The sequence below is a fragment of the Lepisma saccharinum genome, chromosome 1, assembly GCF_977018435.1.
Source record: "Lepisma saccharinum chromosome 1, izLepSacc3.1, whole genome shotgun sequence".
In the NCBI taxonomy this organism is placed as follows: domain Eukaryota; kingdom Metazoa; phylum Arthropoda; class Insecta; order Zygentoma; family Lepismatidae; genus Lepisma; species Lepisma saccharinum.
In genome coordinates this window covers 140,064,086-140,081,039 of record NC_139229.1, presented here as the reverse complement: position 1 = coordinate 140,081,039, position 16,954 = coordinate 140,064,086, and the positions used below count along the sequence as shown (strand labels likewise).

Genomic DNA, 16,954 nt, shown 5'->3' with positions numbered 1-16,954 from the left:
GCAGTAGCACATGAACTGCTATACAACAGCTGTAAAAGAAATCAATATAGTAGCAAACAAGGAAATTTGGCTTCACAGTCAAATGGTTCACATGACAAAATTGTGTATCAAGAGAACACCAGGGACATTCTCACTCAGAAATTTCTCATGATAATGATCTACAGCAGTGACAACTCAAATTTGAAGGACACTATCCCAACATTTCCAATAACAAACATCCACTGCCCCCTAACTTCAATTTGCTTGTCCCCATTACCCTATATAGAGCTTTCACGTAGCTGAATAGTCAGTCAGCATACTCTAGCCGAACATTCAAAATTTCTGTGTTGTTACTGCATCATAAAGACATTTTGAACGAAAGCCACTGGGCAAACCTTGGCTCTCAAAAGGCATTTGTGCCACAGAGCTTAGTATTACCCTCTATTTCCACATAATAATATGCAATAACAAAGGCTAGGACTGAGTCGATTTCACTTTGAAGGGATACTGATGCTACTACAGGTTCCTGATAGTAATGATACCAATGCATGAAAGCAAATTGGAATATGATTTTAATGTAGCAATTAAACCATATCAATGTACTATATTTTTTGCTAAAAAACTTGAACAAATATAATTAATAGAAAAATCAAATATATTAAAAATAGATATGGTGAAACTGCAATTTTACATTTTCCTGTATTTGTACATTCAATCCTCACAGTCCCAAGAAAAACATGCATTATATAATCACGATGTCCTTTCTCTATACAATTTGGTGTTGAATGAAGGAATTCCAAGAATATTTGGATTCTGTGGGCATGCCATGCATTTTTGGTTGGTTTACATTGCTTTTCTACATCATTTGGGTTGATCATGATTCATGACAATGGTGATGTTGGCGATTTGATGAAACAATCAAACATCCAGGCATTGTCCAGGATTCAATCCTAGAACCAATGTTTTTTTTGTTTTTGTTTTTTCACAGGTGTCCCATGAAATTGTGTGTATTCTGTTTGATATCAGGCTTCCAGAATAAGATACTGGTGATAAAATTTGAACTTATGCCTTTTCAAACTGATATAAAGTACTTGTTTGGATTTGTTTCACTCTAAGCCATCATCATGCAAAAATTAACCTGGCAGAACTCCTTAGCAATTCTGCCAAATTTCATGTTTTTTTAAATTTATATACAATGCGTCCATAAAATAATGACTGAATTATAAACATTCATATCATTGCAATGAATCACAATACAAAAACAGAGTTAATGGATAAATGAAGAAAGGTTATCCAAGCTTTTATCTTTTTAATGGAGTTTCATGTTACCTCCTTAGGTGCCCTGCACACAGCAGGATAATAATTTAGAATTTGTCTTGTCATAGCCATATGAGAACATTCTGTGATTCATCTAACACAGCCAGAAGTTTTGTGATGTCAATTGTTTAAGGCTCAGGTAGACCTTTGGCCGATGCCAGGACAGCTTCGAATTTTTCTCTCCTATCAAAAAACTATTATGATACTCCAAAATCTGAAACCTTCCATACGCTCAGAATTCCTTCTGATCATTCACGTGAATCATGTAGTTTGCTTTCGCTGTTGTCTAGATATATCAATACTTTAATAGTCTTATGTAGCCACGAAACTATTGAAAATATCTGGTCAACAGTGAAAGCACACACATGAAGATTCAAGTGAATGTTCTAGAAGGAATTCTGAGCATATGCAATTTTTCAAGATTCTGGAATATCGAAAGAAGAGGGAAATTCGACAATAGCTGACCTGGCATCAGCCAAAGGTCCAGCTGAGCCTTAACCAAAAAAGATTGGGGCAATCACTCTCTGGTACATGTGAGCAGCTTACTTTGGACTTTTAACTTTAGACTGTCCCATATGTTACACCAATGAACCTTGACACATGAAATGTAACCTTATCACAGATTGATTTGCTTTATTTTACTTTGCTATTTGTGCCACTTTTGGCTAATTTGCGAAGATGGGGATGAGTGATGACATGATGGAATTTATGAATGGACACTCACAAACGTCCATGTCCAGGCTGGGATTCGAGCCCAGAATGCTGCACAACAAGAAATAAGCACTTTTGATATAATAAACTTGCATTTTGTGCAAAGCGACATTATGTACCTGTAGATGGTGTGAGCGTCGAAAGTCACGCGGTCTCGCCAGTGTTTCCAAACGTGCCTTTTTTTACGAGAAAATTATTTTTGTAACTATGCTTACCTTACCTAACCCTGCTGGAAATGGTCCATGGGGCTATCGTGAATGGTTTTTGGGGCTATCTGTCAATGGTTCGTGGGGCTATCGTGAATGGTTTTTGGGGGATATCCGTCAATGGTTCATGGGGGTATCATGAATGGTTTTTGGGGCTATCCGTCAATGGTTTGTGGGTCTATCGTGAATGGTTTTTGGGGCTATCCGTCAATGGTTTGTGATGACATAATGAACCTGAAAGTAGGTATTTTTTGGTTAAGAAGGTTGGAAACACTGCATACCCACTCCAAAGCGACAAAACCCAAGCACGACGATCCACAGCTGTCCGCCATATTGTATGTTCCACAACGGAAGAAAGGAACCAAAATAATTACTCTTAATGTGAAAAATCGAAGTTATTTTCATGTAAAAAGCATAATGGCACCTTCAACTATGTTCCGCAATACACAATTGGTAAGTACGAACCATCCGAAACACAAAATATCTGATTTTAACGTGTCTCTGATATAACAGACATTTACCATTTTGCAATATGCAACAGTGGTTATGCGAACTTTTAAGAACAACAACAATACAGAAAACTTGGATAATTCGTATTTCATTTAGCCATTAATTTTATGTTTCTATCATGCATTGTGCCAAAACTAACACTGTTTATAATCCCATCATTATTTTATGGACCCACTATACATGTATTCAATGTGCGTTTAAATCAATAATGAAATTGGGCCATTGTTCAAAATTGAATATCGATTTAGGCCTTAAATTTCAGCCATTTTCATTAGAGATGGTGCAAAAATGCACAGAACATAAAATAATGCTCAAAATGTACTGAAAACAATGTTGTGTACCACAGCTTTTTATAATTTTTCTTAGTTGAGCTATCATAATCATCGCAACTGTTTGCAAAGACCAAAAATAGCTGAAGTCATGAAACACAAAAAAATGGTCCAAGTTTTAGAAAAGTACTGCCTGCTTTGAACTAACCCTGCATGAGTGTTAAAATAACTAAAAATATTGAAAATTTTAAAAGCGGTCAAGCAACCAGTGCTGGAACATTCAGTATGGACTGACCCATATGCATTCTGGGCAAAAATTCTGGTCTTAGTTCAATATCTATGAACTAAAAGTGGATGAACATCATAGTAATGCTTCTCCCACTTATTCAACATTTCTAACAATATTATGTGTAATCATATTAGTGGTAATTTGTGAGTGTTTTAGGGCCATTTGTCAAAACTATAGCTGCATGCCAGAAAATTGGTTCATACGTCCTATACTGAAACCTGATATTTTTTTTTCTATGAAAAATATTACCTTTCTGATTTTTTAATATTATGTGTGACATGTATTGATTATGCTGTGTAACAATTCATTGTGGTAAAACCTGGGACTCCCTATCAAACAATTACCCGAAGTGGAGTGTTCTTTTCATCACAACATATTACTTTATTTAAAGATTTTTCTACTTTCTGAGTAGGTAAGAGTGGTAATATAGTCATTTTCTGTTAGGACTGTAATTCTCCTCTCCAACAATACTTAAATAAACAAAATACTCCACATAGTTCCAGAGATATGACATGTTTTGTGTCACATGGGGCGTTTGTTCGTGCACCCAATTTATGAAAATCTTCAAAATATTTGTTGGACAAGTCTATATTTCTCATATTGGACCAAGTATCTATCGGTAAACAAAAATATGAAGCAAATCCATGACTATGAAGCAACTTCTTGTCTATCAATTGGGCGATTTCACATGGAATGACCTAATTGTGATGCTCTAGCAATGATCATAATTTCATCATGTGAACCATCCACTGAGAAACACAAAAATGAAACGTTCATACTATTACTTAAAGAAATAAAAAGTAACAAGAAAGCACCAGCTACATCATGCTACATCTATTGATGGGTGGGGTACAATGAGAAAAACAGCTTGATCTCACAACCTATGTGATATGCTGGAAACCAAAGTTAGGTGGGCCGCCACACATCTGGGTCCTCCATAAGGGTTGTGTTTTGATCTGCTGGGGGAGTGGAGCCTTCAGTGACGGCGGTTGCAGCCATGTCTTGATGTGTTCCTCTGTAAGTTGTAAGTCAGAATACTTGTTGCACAAAGAATAAAATGGACATGTACACACAAATAAGAAAGCTGCTCTTTAAAGCAAGCAACAATGGACAAGACGGAGTGATGATAATGTTTCACTGGCTACGGAGATGGGAAGAAATGCAAATTTAAGTGAATCACCATTGTACATTGGAAACAATATAATCCTTATCAATAAAATTAGTTATACCAAAGAACCAGAAGTTATTATTACTATCTCTATGAAGTATTACTATAGAATACGGACACATTTTCAGTGTAGAGGACAAGGTGACCAACAGTTCTCAACACTTCAGAGAGTAGGGCCTTGATTCAATTTTTACAGACTCTCAAAATACAGCACTTTCTAGCCTTCGCAATGTGAGAAACACATATACATGGTTGCCACTGCCATTTATATTTTCTGTCAGAAAATAACAAAACCTTTAGTATGATATGGACAGATTGTGTTATTAATCTGAGCAAGGACTAGCCAAAGGAGTGTGAATACCTCTGGACAAAACCTACAAAGTACTTCTTTAATATAAAAGCATCAAATGTGTATATGTGGTGATAAATGTATAGCTTGAACTGGTTTAGCATAGCGGCATTACCATGTTGGTACCTCTGCTAGCATGATCTTACTCAGAGACCATACAATTGCTTTTAGTATCTTATCAAACAGAAGAAAATGAATGTCAGTAGCAACTGACACATAAAATGCCATTTCTTGAAGGTTCATAGCTTTAAAAACGAGGGCTCAACAAGCAAAGACTTGTAAAATTAGTTCCCCTTGTCTATGCATTGTGAAAGTCTTTTGTTGATGTTGAGCCATGACCCCCAATGTATCTTTAAAGTAATGATTGAAATGCAACATTTTGTGTAAAAATGTTACATTCTACACCTATTAAGTGAACTGTGTCTTCATGCATTATTCGTTAAAACATACTTCTGTATGGATACATACTTATTTATGTTCAAGTAACAACTACCAGCAAACCTGATGGATCTGTAAAAACAGTTTAATAAATATTATTAAGCAATATTGGTAATATCCATATACTATTAGCAACATGGTCTACTTACTTCTTCCCTAATGCCATTAGTCCATATATAACGCCAGTTGTAAATATCAAGCCACTACCAAAAATGCTGCCTAGGCCCGGACATAAGAAAATTGCTGGCAGTGCTATTCTGTAGGATGGAACAATAATTCGCATTACACAAACAATTTGTTAAAAGTAACACATGAAATGAAATGATCTTAAAGTTCTAATTATTATGTTACAGATGACCTATAATCCATAAATATATTTGTATGAGAATTTTAGAACTAGTGTTTCGTGGATTGTCTGCTGATTATTTTCTGTAATTATCCAGATAACATTCTCATGAAAAATTTAACAATGTGAGCTGGATTTTCTCAGATGCATTCATTTTAGAAATAGCATTAAGAACTGTACTTGCAGAAGTTTGATTTCTTTATTTATTTACTTGCCGTACAATTTATCATATTCATACCTCTAATGCAAAATGCATGATTGAATGAAGAAATGTATTGTAATGAAATAATAAACATACATATAAGAACTGCCTGTGAGTCATTTAAACTTCTGGCACATGGCAAGTAAAAAAAAATAAAAATATTTTGGGTATCCAGAAAATAACTAGTGAAAAAGAAAACATTGAATTCTGAAACTAATGTATTTATTTCCTCAAAATTTACGTAATTCGAAAGAGGAACTCTCTCTCTCCGCCAGTTGGGATTCCAAAATAGCTTCATTTGTATTCACCATTGCCAATGGCTTTCCCTCTAGGCTCCCTTCCAGAACAAACAACAAACTTTGAGTTTCTCTTTATGATTATTGCATTCCAGTAGTTTCAGATACGAAGTTTTCTTTTTCAGTATGGAGAGACTTTGAGTTACAAACGTAACTAGTAGTTATTAACAGGCGAATACACCAGGTGCATTCTCTAATCACCTGCGACAACCAAGAAATATGTTAGAAATATTGTCAAAAAATAAACATGCACCAGAAATATAAATATCACTAATGAAACAAGATTATTTACATTATTACGGTTTAGCTAAGACTATGAATGAATGCATTTCTTATTAACACTATTACTTCTTAAATACACAAATACACCTCCTCTCACTCATGTAACCACATTTGCATTGCATCAAATTATCTTACTTAATATTGCTTTTCTGCCCCTTTTACGTAATCACAATGATGGAGAATGAAGATTAGATGCTCAGAACGAAATGGCCATGTTAGGACTTGAATCTGGAATCTCTGGTGGAGGGATTGAGAGTTGATTTCTCAATACATCAGCCAATAAATTTGTTTGTATTTACATGGTATGCCCCCTGCCTTCAAAACAGGCCAGAAACTTGTGTTTTATATTTGTATCTGGTCTGACAAAGACAGATCCATGCCTTGTCCTGTATTTCAACCTATATCTCCTGAGGCCCAGATTTTTATGCAAGTATCTATTTTTCCTTTGTGTGGAGTCAAGCGAAAGTGACATGTTGGCAAATTGTGATATTAGGAATGGTATACACCAGGGGTTTTCAAACTTTTTGCTGTCGTGGTTTCCCTCCACTGCCAAAATCTGCATGCACCTCCCCTCAATAGTAATACATGTGATGTGATCATGATATATCAACACAAAATCTCTTCAGGTGTTTATGTATTGTTGGTACACATGCAAGTTTGATTGATCTATTTTATTTTACTTCGCACTTCTACCACATTTGGATAATCACAAAGATGAGCATGAATGGTGATGCAATGGAATTTATGGAAGGACAATCACAAACACAAACACACACACACAAGAACAGCAAACAGGAGCTCCACTGGCAGTGAGTCCAGATGCCAGAGCCTCGCTAGTCTGAAAAATGCAGTCTATTGCGTACTATGGGGAACTGAGGTTGAAATGTGGGTGTCTTCTCAAAGGGTCATCCCTGACACCTCAGTACGCAAACAAGCAATGAAAATATAATGTGTGTGGTTAGTACAGGTGGCAAACATTTTTTTAATGTTTATAAGGTGGTGTCAATTCTTTCAGCAACCCGGTATTTATGAGATAAAAAGGATAAATACAGATAGTAAGAAAAGCCCGATAAAAGATGTTAAAAACAGGTATCCAGCAATGTTTGGATTTCTTAATTTCTTTGGATCACGGAGGATGGGTTCTCATCCACTATTACCCTTCATTGACGATGTCTTGGCACGAGTTGTGTATGCTGTCATTACCTTGGACACTGTTGCTCTTGTGTACCTAAGACACTGGCCATCTTAATTACAGTTGCACCACCTAACCTCACTCCAACAATCTGCCCTTGTTGAAGTTTGAGAAGTTCCCCATTTTGCCTCACCTATGCATACTACACTCACTGTTTATCATACTACTACCATCTTTCACTGCAATAACAAATGCCGGTCGCAGCGCATGACTGATCAGTGTGGCCAACCCACACATATGCTGTGTTGCTGAACATAGGTGTTTCCATTATTTTGATAACCATCTATGTATATATATTGTCCAAACATTAAAAAATCATCATAACAGCACCATTTCAATGGCAGGTGTTACATTTTACAAACACACATATTTCAGAGGACCAGATTTATAACTCTCAAAATTTACTTCCTGCAGTCAATCAACATGAGTATTATTTATCCATATAATACTGCTGTAGGGTACTGTGCAGCAAGTACTCAATATACAGTTTAATTCAATAGTGTATCATGACCCTCGACACACTATTAAATATCATGGCTTACATATATGCATTTGGCATTAAGTTGGTAGCATACATGTTCTACTCACACAATATAAAATGCGCCTTTGTTCCAGTATGGGCGTGCTTCCATCCAATTACTGAAATTCTGCACAAAGTCAAGGAACATACAACAACATGGGGCTTCGATAAGAATCACAATAAAACCTGCAAGCCTAGAAGACAGAGAGAATAAGCATAAGCTGACCATAGTGCAGAAACAATAAATTGTCGCTTATCTGACAGGGGTATAAGCATCCTTTAAAAAAAATATAATAAATAGACATTTCATTGACTGTTATAGACACAGAGATGAAACTTTATTATTTCACTGCTGAAAGTTTCTAAATCCACTGAAATAAATAAATAAAAAAAAAACCATTTCAGTAGTTGTGGCATTTATACCAATTAGTCACATATAAACAGTGCAAGATTTACAAATAGCACATGTATATCTACAGAAGATAAAAATGATGAAATCTATACACATATTACAAGTGAAACATTACAGATGTGGTTCAATCTGACATTAATACTGTCTAAAATATACACCTTACAATAAAGGATAGATCTGATTTCATTTGCGAGAGTTTGCCTCATAGTGTAGCAAATAATGCTATGAGCATTGTAAACAAGGGGCTTGATTTCCAGTTGTGGCACACACTGATTTGGAACTCGCTGTAGAATGAAAACTACCACTTTCAAGAAATTTTCAACACTTGTAGTCTGAGAAACACCAAGAATTAAGTTAATTTGAATACACAACCATTGAAAATTTTCTTACTCTCCAAGCTCCCAAAAATTGGGAGACAATTTGCCTAAACTGGGATCAGTACAGGAATTTCTCTTCCCTGATCCTAGTATCAACATTTTTGCGATCCTGTGCATGCCTAGTGATTTGCAAAAACTTGAAGGGTCATTCCATGTCAAATGAACCAATTTTAAAATAATTGGTTGCATGACCATTTTAGAAAAAAATCATTTTTAGTACATACATTTGTACATGTTTCTAGATATCAAAACCAATGTTAAAAAAAAAGTATTGTCCTTTAGTTCTCCTGGGGCAGCCATTTTTCCAACATGGCGCATTGCTTTTTTTGCTCATGCAGCAGTTTATGGAAACATTAATATCTCAAAAACCATTAGAGCTAGAGACCTGAAACAAAATTCATTTTGTAGCTAATAAAGAAGCATACTTTCTGTGATATTCAAGTATGTTTTGATTAAAATTGCATCCTAAATACGAAAATCATAGTGAAAATTTGGGTAACAATACTTAAAAACTTTGATTTTTAAGCCCAATTTTTTAAATGAAGGGGTTTAGTTTAAGGCCTGAATTTTTATTTACGTGTAGACCTACCTGCAGGGTGTCTGTAAATAAAATATCAGTGCTTAGAAATGCACCATTTTTTTACAGCATGGGCTCAAACATGGCCGTTCATGACATTTTGACAGTTTTCGGGGTTAAATATCCCAGATGGGACCTCTTGAAAAATTCTGAAATTTGGCACAAAGGAAGCCCTGCATGAACCTAACTCTCAGTAAAAATCTCAACTTTTAGATTCAATTCGTTTTGGTCAATATGAGGTAGCGTATGTGACCTAATTTGTGACGTTGGAAAGTAAGGTGGACACCTAGAAAACTAAATCATTTCTTTTTCTTTTTTAAAGTTGGGTTAAGAAAATCTCAGAAAATATAGTAACATAGCATTTTAATACTTTACTTACCAGAAATTAAAATTACAAGGTATGACAATTGAAGATATGCAAAATATCATTGCAAAAGGTTTGGTTTATTTGGTACCCATGTCCAGTTGGTGGTGTCAGGTCCAAAACTGAGTGTTTTCTCAACATTTTATTTACTGAAATCCAAGTGTCAGCAGGTATTTTTTTAAAGTATAGCAGTGCATGTAGCTTAAAAGAAGGCTATTTATTTTGGAGCGTCAAAGCTGGTACAAGATATGATTTTATGTTGCCTGTACTTTCCACTATTTTTGCAAGGAAAGACATTCGTGGAAGTAGATGAGTCATGCACAGAAGATTCAAAGACATGTTTTGATAGGATTTGAGGCAAGTCTGAAGTTGATATGTGCATGAATAATCTGTGTGGTCATTCCCCCTGTGCCTAATGTGTTGAGAGGTAGTGACTTGTGAATGTTTGCTATTTGTGACTGGAAAAGGAGTGTTCTGCAGGATTTTTAACTGGAGAGAACTGTTACAAAGACACTTTTGGTAAAGTAGCCAAAAACTCAATTAATCTTAAACAACTTAGTGAAAATGAAAAACACTTGTTAGGTCGAGGTTACAGATGGATGACTTAGAGACAATATGCAAATGCCAATTAAAAAAGTTATTTTTAATTTTCTTTTTTTTTTAAATTACACTGTGATCTTCTGAAATAACATTCACAGAAAAAGGTAAGTAAATGAATTGTTGAAATTAGATCAAGGGATATTTCCCCATATAAAATGAAGGGTGCAAAATGATGCATCCAAAAATTGTATATCAATCAATGAAACACATTGCATCACATGGCAAAACCAAAAAAGTGTCAAGTACTAAGTCTTATACCAGGTAAATCAATATGCCCATGTTACAGTGAAATTTTCATCTCTGGAGAAAGTAGCTCACATAAAAGCCAGAATGGAAATGATGTCTTTGTGCCACTCCAAGAAACACTGAAGGAAATGGATGAAGTCTGTTTCGAAGTATCTCCCGTTTCGAAACTGAGGAGGCTGATTGCAGAAAAATTATAAAGCGTTCTTGCTAACAAAACTATTCACATCATACAAGAGGTGCAAAGGAAACTGTTAAGTTGTGTTCCAGCAAGTTTTACACCTGATGGAGGAGGGGGCAAGTGTGACAATCCTTTGCACCGACAGTACAATCACTTAATTGAAATGTTAAAAAGAAAAATATAAATTAGCAAAAATTAATGGTAAAAAGGTCAGAATCATCAGTTTGATTACTACCACTTGGTCAAGAAAAAATAAATGTGATGAACTGGAGGTTTTTGATCATTTAGTGAGATTAGGAATTTAGTGAAAGAACTAGGAATTCTGCATGATTTGACAAAGGGAATAGGTAGGAAACTGGAGCTGACACCATCAACTGGACGTTGGTACCAAATAAATCAAGCCATTTGCAATGAGATTTTGCATATCTTCAATTGTCATACCTTGTAATTTTAATTTCTGGTAAGTAAAGTATTAAAATGCTATGTTACTATATTTTCTGAGGCTTTCTTTACCCAACTTTAAGAAAGAAAAAGAAAAGATTTAGTTTTCTAGGTATACATGTAGCTGAACCTTATTTTGCAATGTAAATTAGGTCACATACCCTACCTCATATTAACCACAACAAGTTAAATTTAAAAGTGGAGATTTTCATGCAGGGCTTCCTTTGTGCCAAATTTCAGAATTTTTCAAGAGGACCCATCTGAGATAATTAACCCCGAAAACTGTCAAAATTCCATGAATGGCCATGTTTGAGCGCATGCTGTAAAAAAGTGGTGCATTTCTAAGCACCGATATTTCATTTACAGACACCCTGCAGGTAGGTCTAAACATAAAAAGAATTCAAGCCTTAAACTAAACCCCTTCATTTAAATAATCGGGTTTAAAAATAAAATAAAAATTTTAACTATGGTTACCCAAATTTTCACCATAATTTTCGTATTTAGGATGCAATTTTAAGCAAAACATACTTGAATATCACAGAAAGTATGCTGCTTTATTAGCTACACAATGAATTTTGTTTCAGGTCTCTAGCTCTAATGGTTTTTGACATATTGTTTCCATAAACTGCTACATGAGCAAAAAAAGCCATGCGCAAAAGACAATACTTTCTATTTTAACATTGGTTTTGATATCTAGAAACATGTACAAATGTATGTACTAAAAATGATTTTTTTCTAAAATTGTCATGCAACCACCATTGGGTCATTTGGCATGGAATGGCCCTGAAGTGTGATGACACAATCAAATTACTTTGCATAAGAACTGGTGAATTTTTCAAGTTATATTGTTATGACTTGAATGAGATTGCATTTAAGAAAGTAATAGCATGGTGTGTGTGTGTGTAGAGGGGGGGGGTCACAACTCCCCCATTTAGACCAGCATTCCTAAAGGGAGAATGCAAAATGCAGGAAAAGATGGCAAAATATGCTACTGTAAATATACAAAGGAGATGACACTAGCCCAACCCCCACTTGTCCTGTGCCCCTCTTATGAAAGTCCTGAGCATGCCACTCATATGTTTCTATGACAATTCCACTCCTTACGTAGGCAAGAAATTAAAAGCATTGCAATTTAAATACTGTGATATAAAAGAAGTAGACGATAGCTAATTATGCTTAAATTTTAGTACTACTATGTCAAAGATATTTCATGGCAACCCCTTGTTAATTGTCCATTTACACTACACGTCAAGCAATTATTAGAAAACAAATGCAACGAGTGGCCACACCTAAAGGCAAATAAACAGCATTCTTCAAATGAGAAACCTTAAAACTGTTTACAAAATTCACCATGGTCAGAAAAACAAAGGTTGACAGAAATGTATTAATAATAATAATAATAATAAAAACTGCTAGATCATGGTCTTATGTCCAGTGTAATACTCAATCACAGTCGAATTATGGTATTTTGGTGCTTCAGGACCAAGCCCCAGTAGGCATCCATTCATTGGATAACACCCAGTTCCCAACCACACTTTCATCCAGGTTTATTGGCCAAGTATCTACTACTTCATATTCATGCAGTGACCAAATTATCCTCATGATGTTAGATGCACAAAGAAGAAAGACCTAAGTTTCCCTTGTGATTCAAATCCAGAAGAAAATTTTCAGCAATCATCTATCACACACCTCTAAGAAATGTACTTACATCTGCCAAATTCCACCAATGAAACATTCCACACCACCGAGAACAATGCCGACACAATTCCACACTCCAAGGGCGATGGCAACTGCAATGAAAGACATACATTAACATTAATGGTCAGACATTAAACATAAAATAGTAATAATAATAATAATAATAATAATAAAGGAAGTGGTGTGGATTATATTTTATTATATTATATTTATATTTTTTTTAGTTTAAATATCCCACCGATTCCAGGATGTATAGCCCAAAAACCATTCACGGAATGTTCCGCGAAGCAGATAGGTAAGTACGAAATGTTAAAAATTGACGAAACTAAGAAGTTATAGGTGTCCGAAGGATAGTAAACTGTTACCAAATAATGCTCAACATTCAACTATGTAATATCTGGTATTGAGCACAAAACCCTCTCCAAGCACAAAAAGATAAAGCATTGTTCACCACCAAAGTGACAGATGTTTATGTAAAGGAAGCAAAGCGTATCCAATTTCTATTTAAATAGTGAACTCAAGTCTGAATTTGCCAACAGCATTAAGGTATTTTTACTTAATATCAATTTTACGAGTGCTAAATAATAATAAATTATGATATTATTATTTAGGCCCAAATATCTTTTGTTTTATTGCAATTTCATCGTGCTAAGAATGCAATTTTAACATGGTTCAAATTTGATTTACTTCTGTTAACACATACTGTGGAGGTTTAACGATTACTAAGATTTTGTTCAATATATGCTTTTGTACTTACGTTAGGCAGGCCAGGTTCTCTTAGAATTAAAAAAGTCCCTAAATGCATTGTTCTACGGTTCCGATTTACTTCTACATTAATTCCCACTAGTCTACGATACTTACAGTCGTTTGTCCATGGAAAATACATTGTCCATGGGAAGCACGCATGCTTGTGTAAGGTAATTGTTAAGTTGTTTTTTTTTAAAACATAAATAACTGTTTTGCGAATCCAAACAGTGCTCATTACTTTAAGGAAGGTTCAAATTTCGTGTGACAATGATTTTTAAAATTATACGATAATTAGTATTCCTGCTAGGAGAATTTGAAAAAAAATCAGTGATGAGCACCATTTGACAACCAGGTACAATGATGATGATGATCATAAGAGTAAAATACAAGTTCTATGACTGAGGGGCAAGACATGAAATCTTACTCTGCTCCCCCATCTCCCTGAGAAAATATACTGTGGGCGCCCTTGCCTTAATATACAGTGAAGCTTTTGACTGCTAAGTAGTTTCTCAAAAGTTAATTTTACAGTTGCTTACACACTTGTAAAATACGTCCAATTATTCTCCTACAAAATCTGCGAAAATCATTAAACATTAGGAACAATTACAGATTCCAGTCAAGTGCTAAGAAGCCAGAAGGGCAGGTTTGTACACTGGGTAATATACACTTGTCTGAGCACTTTGTTTATTATCCTCGATGTTTAAATTAACATGAAGTCGTTACTGATATAAAATTACCAAAATACAATCCTGATATCACTCTTTCGCTATTACTGTTATGGGAAGGTGATTTCCGGACAACCAAACTCTGCAAGGTTAGCTTTAGCACAGACCTTAAGTGAGGAAACTCCTACGCAGGTGGATAATTTGTATGGTAACAATAACATAGATGGACAGATGCTTTTTGCAAGGTTTCCTGGACGTGGTATGGAGCTTTTCAAAATTTTACTTCATAAATGTGAAACCTTGTTTCATCTCATAACCAAATTTACTGGAAAAAAAAACAACAAAAAAACTGTGTCCTTGTTGAAAAAGCGGTAAAACTTTGATAGCGTCCCAATGGATTTCTTCATTTTTACAAAAGAAACTACTTACCGAAATGAGTTTCTGTAGCATTTAGAAGTTCTAGTTGGTATTTTCTTTCATCGAGAAAAACGATGTTGTAAGTATATGCTAAATTGAACGAAATGAGTGCTAATGGAACCTAACCTAACAGGCCTAACCTCATAGGCATACCTCGTCCCTGTGATGGTTCGTGGGGTTATTGTGATGTGTGGGGCTACCCGTGGATGATCTTTGGGGCTAAGGTCAATGGTTTAATAATTACTCTTTGTCAAAAATTAAACTTTTTTTTTGCGAAAAAAGCAAAATAGCACCTTGAAAAATCTTTCGCAAATGCAGAATAAGTAAGTACGAATGTTAAAAAAGACGAAATAAACTAGTGAGAGGTTTTGGGATGCTATCGAATTTTTACCGAAAAAAGCAACGAGAAAAATTGAAATATCTTATAATGGGCCATAAGAGTTATTTCTTACATCATGTACATTCTGACAGCTGTTTTATGCATAAAAGACAGAGGTATAATTTAACAATACAGGGAATTTCTCCAATTTGTTTGAATTTTCGGTTACTTACTAATTTGGGTCTCCTAATCACGAATCTGCACTTAAAATTTGGCGCTCACGTATAAATTTGGCGCTTATTTGGGGGCAGGTGAATCCGGCCACTTTCTAACATGCCCTTAACAGGGAGTCTATAGATATAGGCGGGGCCGCGATAGCGGTTGGGGGCGGTAGGTCGATTACCCCAGGGGCGGAGCCCGGAACCGGCGGGAAATTCGGAAATCGAGGGTGTGGAAATAAGAACTTAATTTCGATTATTTTGCTATTTCCACGTGTGAGCGCCAAATTTTGACTGCAGATTCGTGATTAGGGGGCCAAAATTAGTGAGTATGCCGAATTTCAAACAAAATGGAGAAATTCCCTGTATTGTAAAATCGCTCCAAGACGGATTCTCGTAGAATCTACTACGTGGTAAATTGAATATTTAAATTCCTATTTTAAGTCTACGTTATTCACAGATAGGATAATCGGGACTGGACCTACATTTTAAAGTTTCAAATACACATCCACTGGGTATCGAACCCGGGACCCATTGATTACAACGCGACATGGTAAATCGAATTTGAGCTAATTGCAAATCCGTGTATATCCTCGTTTTGGTAACACTTTACTATACCAGAGACGGATTTCTTCAAAATTTACATGAGAAAGTACTTACGCAAATCATTTTGGTGTTCGGGAATGTAGTTTTGATCCATTTTAATGCGAATGCATATGGTTTTCTACGAAAATCTCTTTCCGACGCGCTATTACTGCTGCCGCCATTTGCTTTCTGCACAAGAGCACAATACGCTCTCGTATTGTCCGTATATGCTAAATTGAACGAAAAGGAGTGCTAATGGAACCTAACCTAACCTAGCAGGCATACCTCGTTCCCGTGATGGTTTGTGGGGCTATCGTGAATTTTTGGGTTACCCATGGATGGTTTGTGGGAAATAAGGAACAACAGTAAGTACTAGTTAATGTAAGAAATATACATCATTTTCGTTACAAATTCATTATTTCACCTAAAGAAATGTTCCGCAATGCAGAATAGTACGTTAGCAATGTAAAAAATTGTGAAATAAATCATTGATAGGTGTCTCCGGTATAGTAAAGTAGTACCCCTAGTTTTATGTCAGTCTTTTAGTGAAAATTCATGAACTTTGCAGTTGGGACCGTTCAAATTTGAGTTATTGACATAATTGAACGTGAAACGTCAATAAGTTGATAGCAGGGAGAAACTATTTGCTCATTCTAGAAGATAAGTGTATATAGCAACAGTTATAAAATAGAAATGCATGAAAATATATTTTAAAAAAATACTTACTGAGGCTTCCAACTGTTCCTAAACCTCTCCCCGCGTATTTCATCCACCAGGGAACGTCATCTTTTTGGCCATCCCCTTGCCCTGGCCTTTGCATCATAGAACCAATTTTTTCCATGAAAGACTGTAATAAAATTAAGAGAATATTAAGAAGTCACAAAATTACACAAAGCCGTGTTTGGATCACAACAATTTACGTTCCTGCACAACACATAAACTACTCGCTACGATAAGACAAAATACGAAACCATTTTGAGTGCAGTCCTCTATCAGCTGGGAGAAATTCTGGATAAGTCTATCGGCTGAACGATTC

At 35.4% G+C, this 16,954-nt stretch overlaps 1 protein-coding gene across 2 annotated transcripts in view; it reads right to left on the bottom strand.

The window, feature by feature from the left end:
- fwe (calcium channel flower) overlaps window positions 1-16,954 on the bottom strand; it is a 25,011-nt gene extending 8,057 nt beyond the window's left edge. Inside the window, exons 1-6 of one of the 2 annotated variants that reach the window (XM_083139387.1) lie at window positions 16,890-16,954; window positions 16,645-16,765; window positions 12,978-13,059; window positions 8,143-8,268; window positions 5,386-5,493; window positions 4,163-4,296 (exon numbers count right to left, since the gene is read on the bottom strand). In XM_083139387.1, coding sequence (XP_082995513.1) covers window positions 4,188-4,296; window positions 5,386-5,493; window positions 8,143-8,268; window positions 12,978-13,059; window positions 16,645-16,765; window positions 16,890-16,892 — 549 coding nt within the window. In that variant the 5' untranslated portion in view covers window positions 16,893-16,954 and the 3' untranslated portion in view covers window positions 4,163-4,187. The remainder of the gene's footprint in view (window positions 1-4,162; window positions 4,297-5,385; window positions 5,494-8,142; window positions 8,269-12,977; window positions 13,060-16,644; window positions 16,766-16,889) is intronic. The other variant, XM_083139378.1, reaches the window with a different exon arrangement.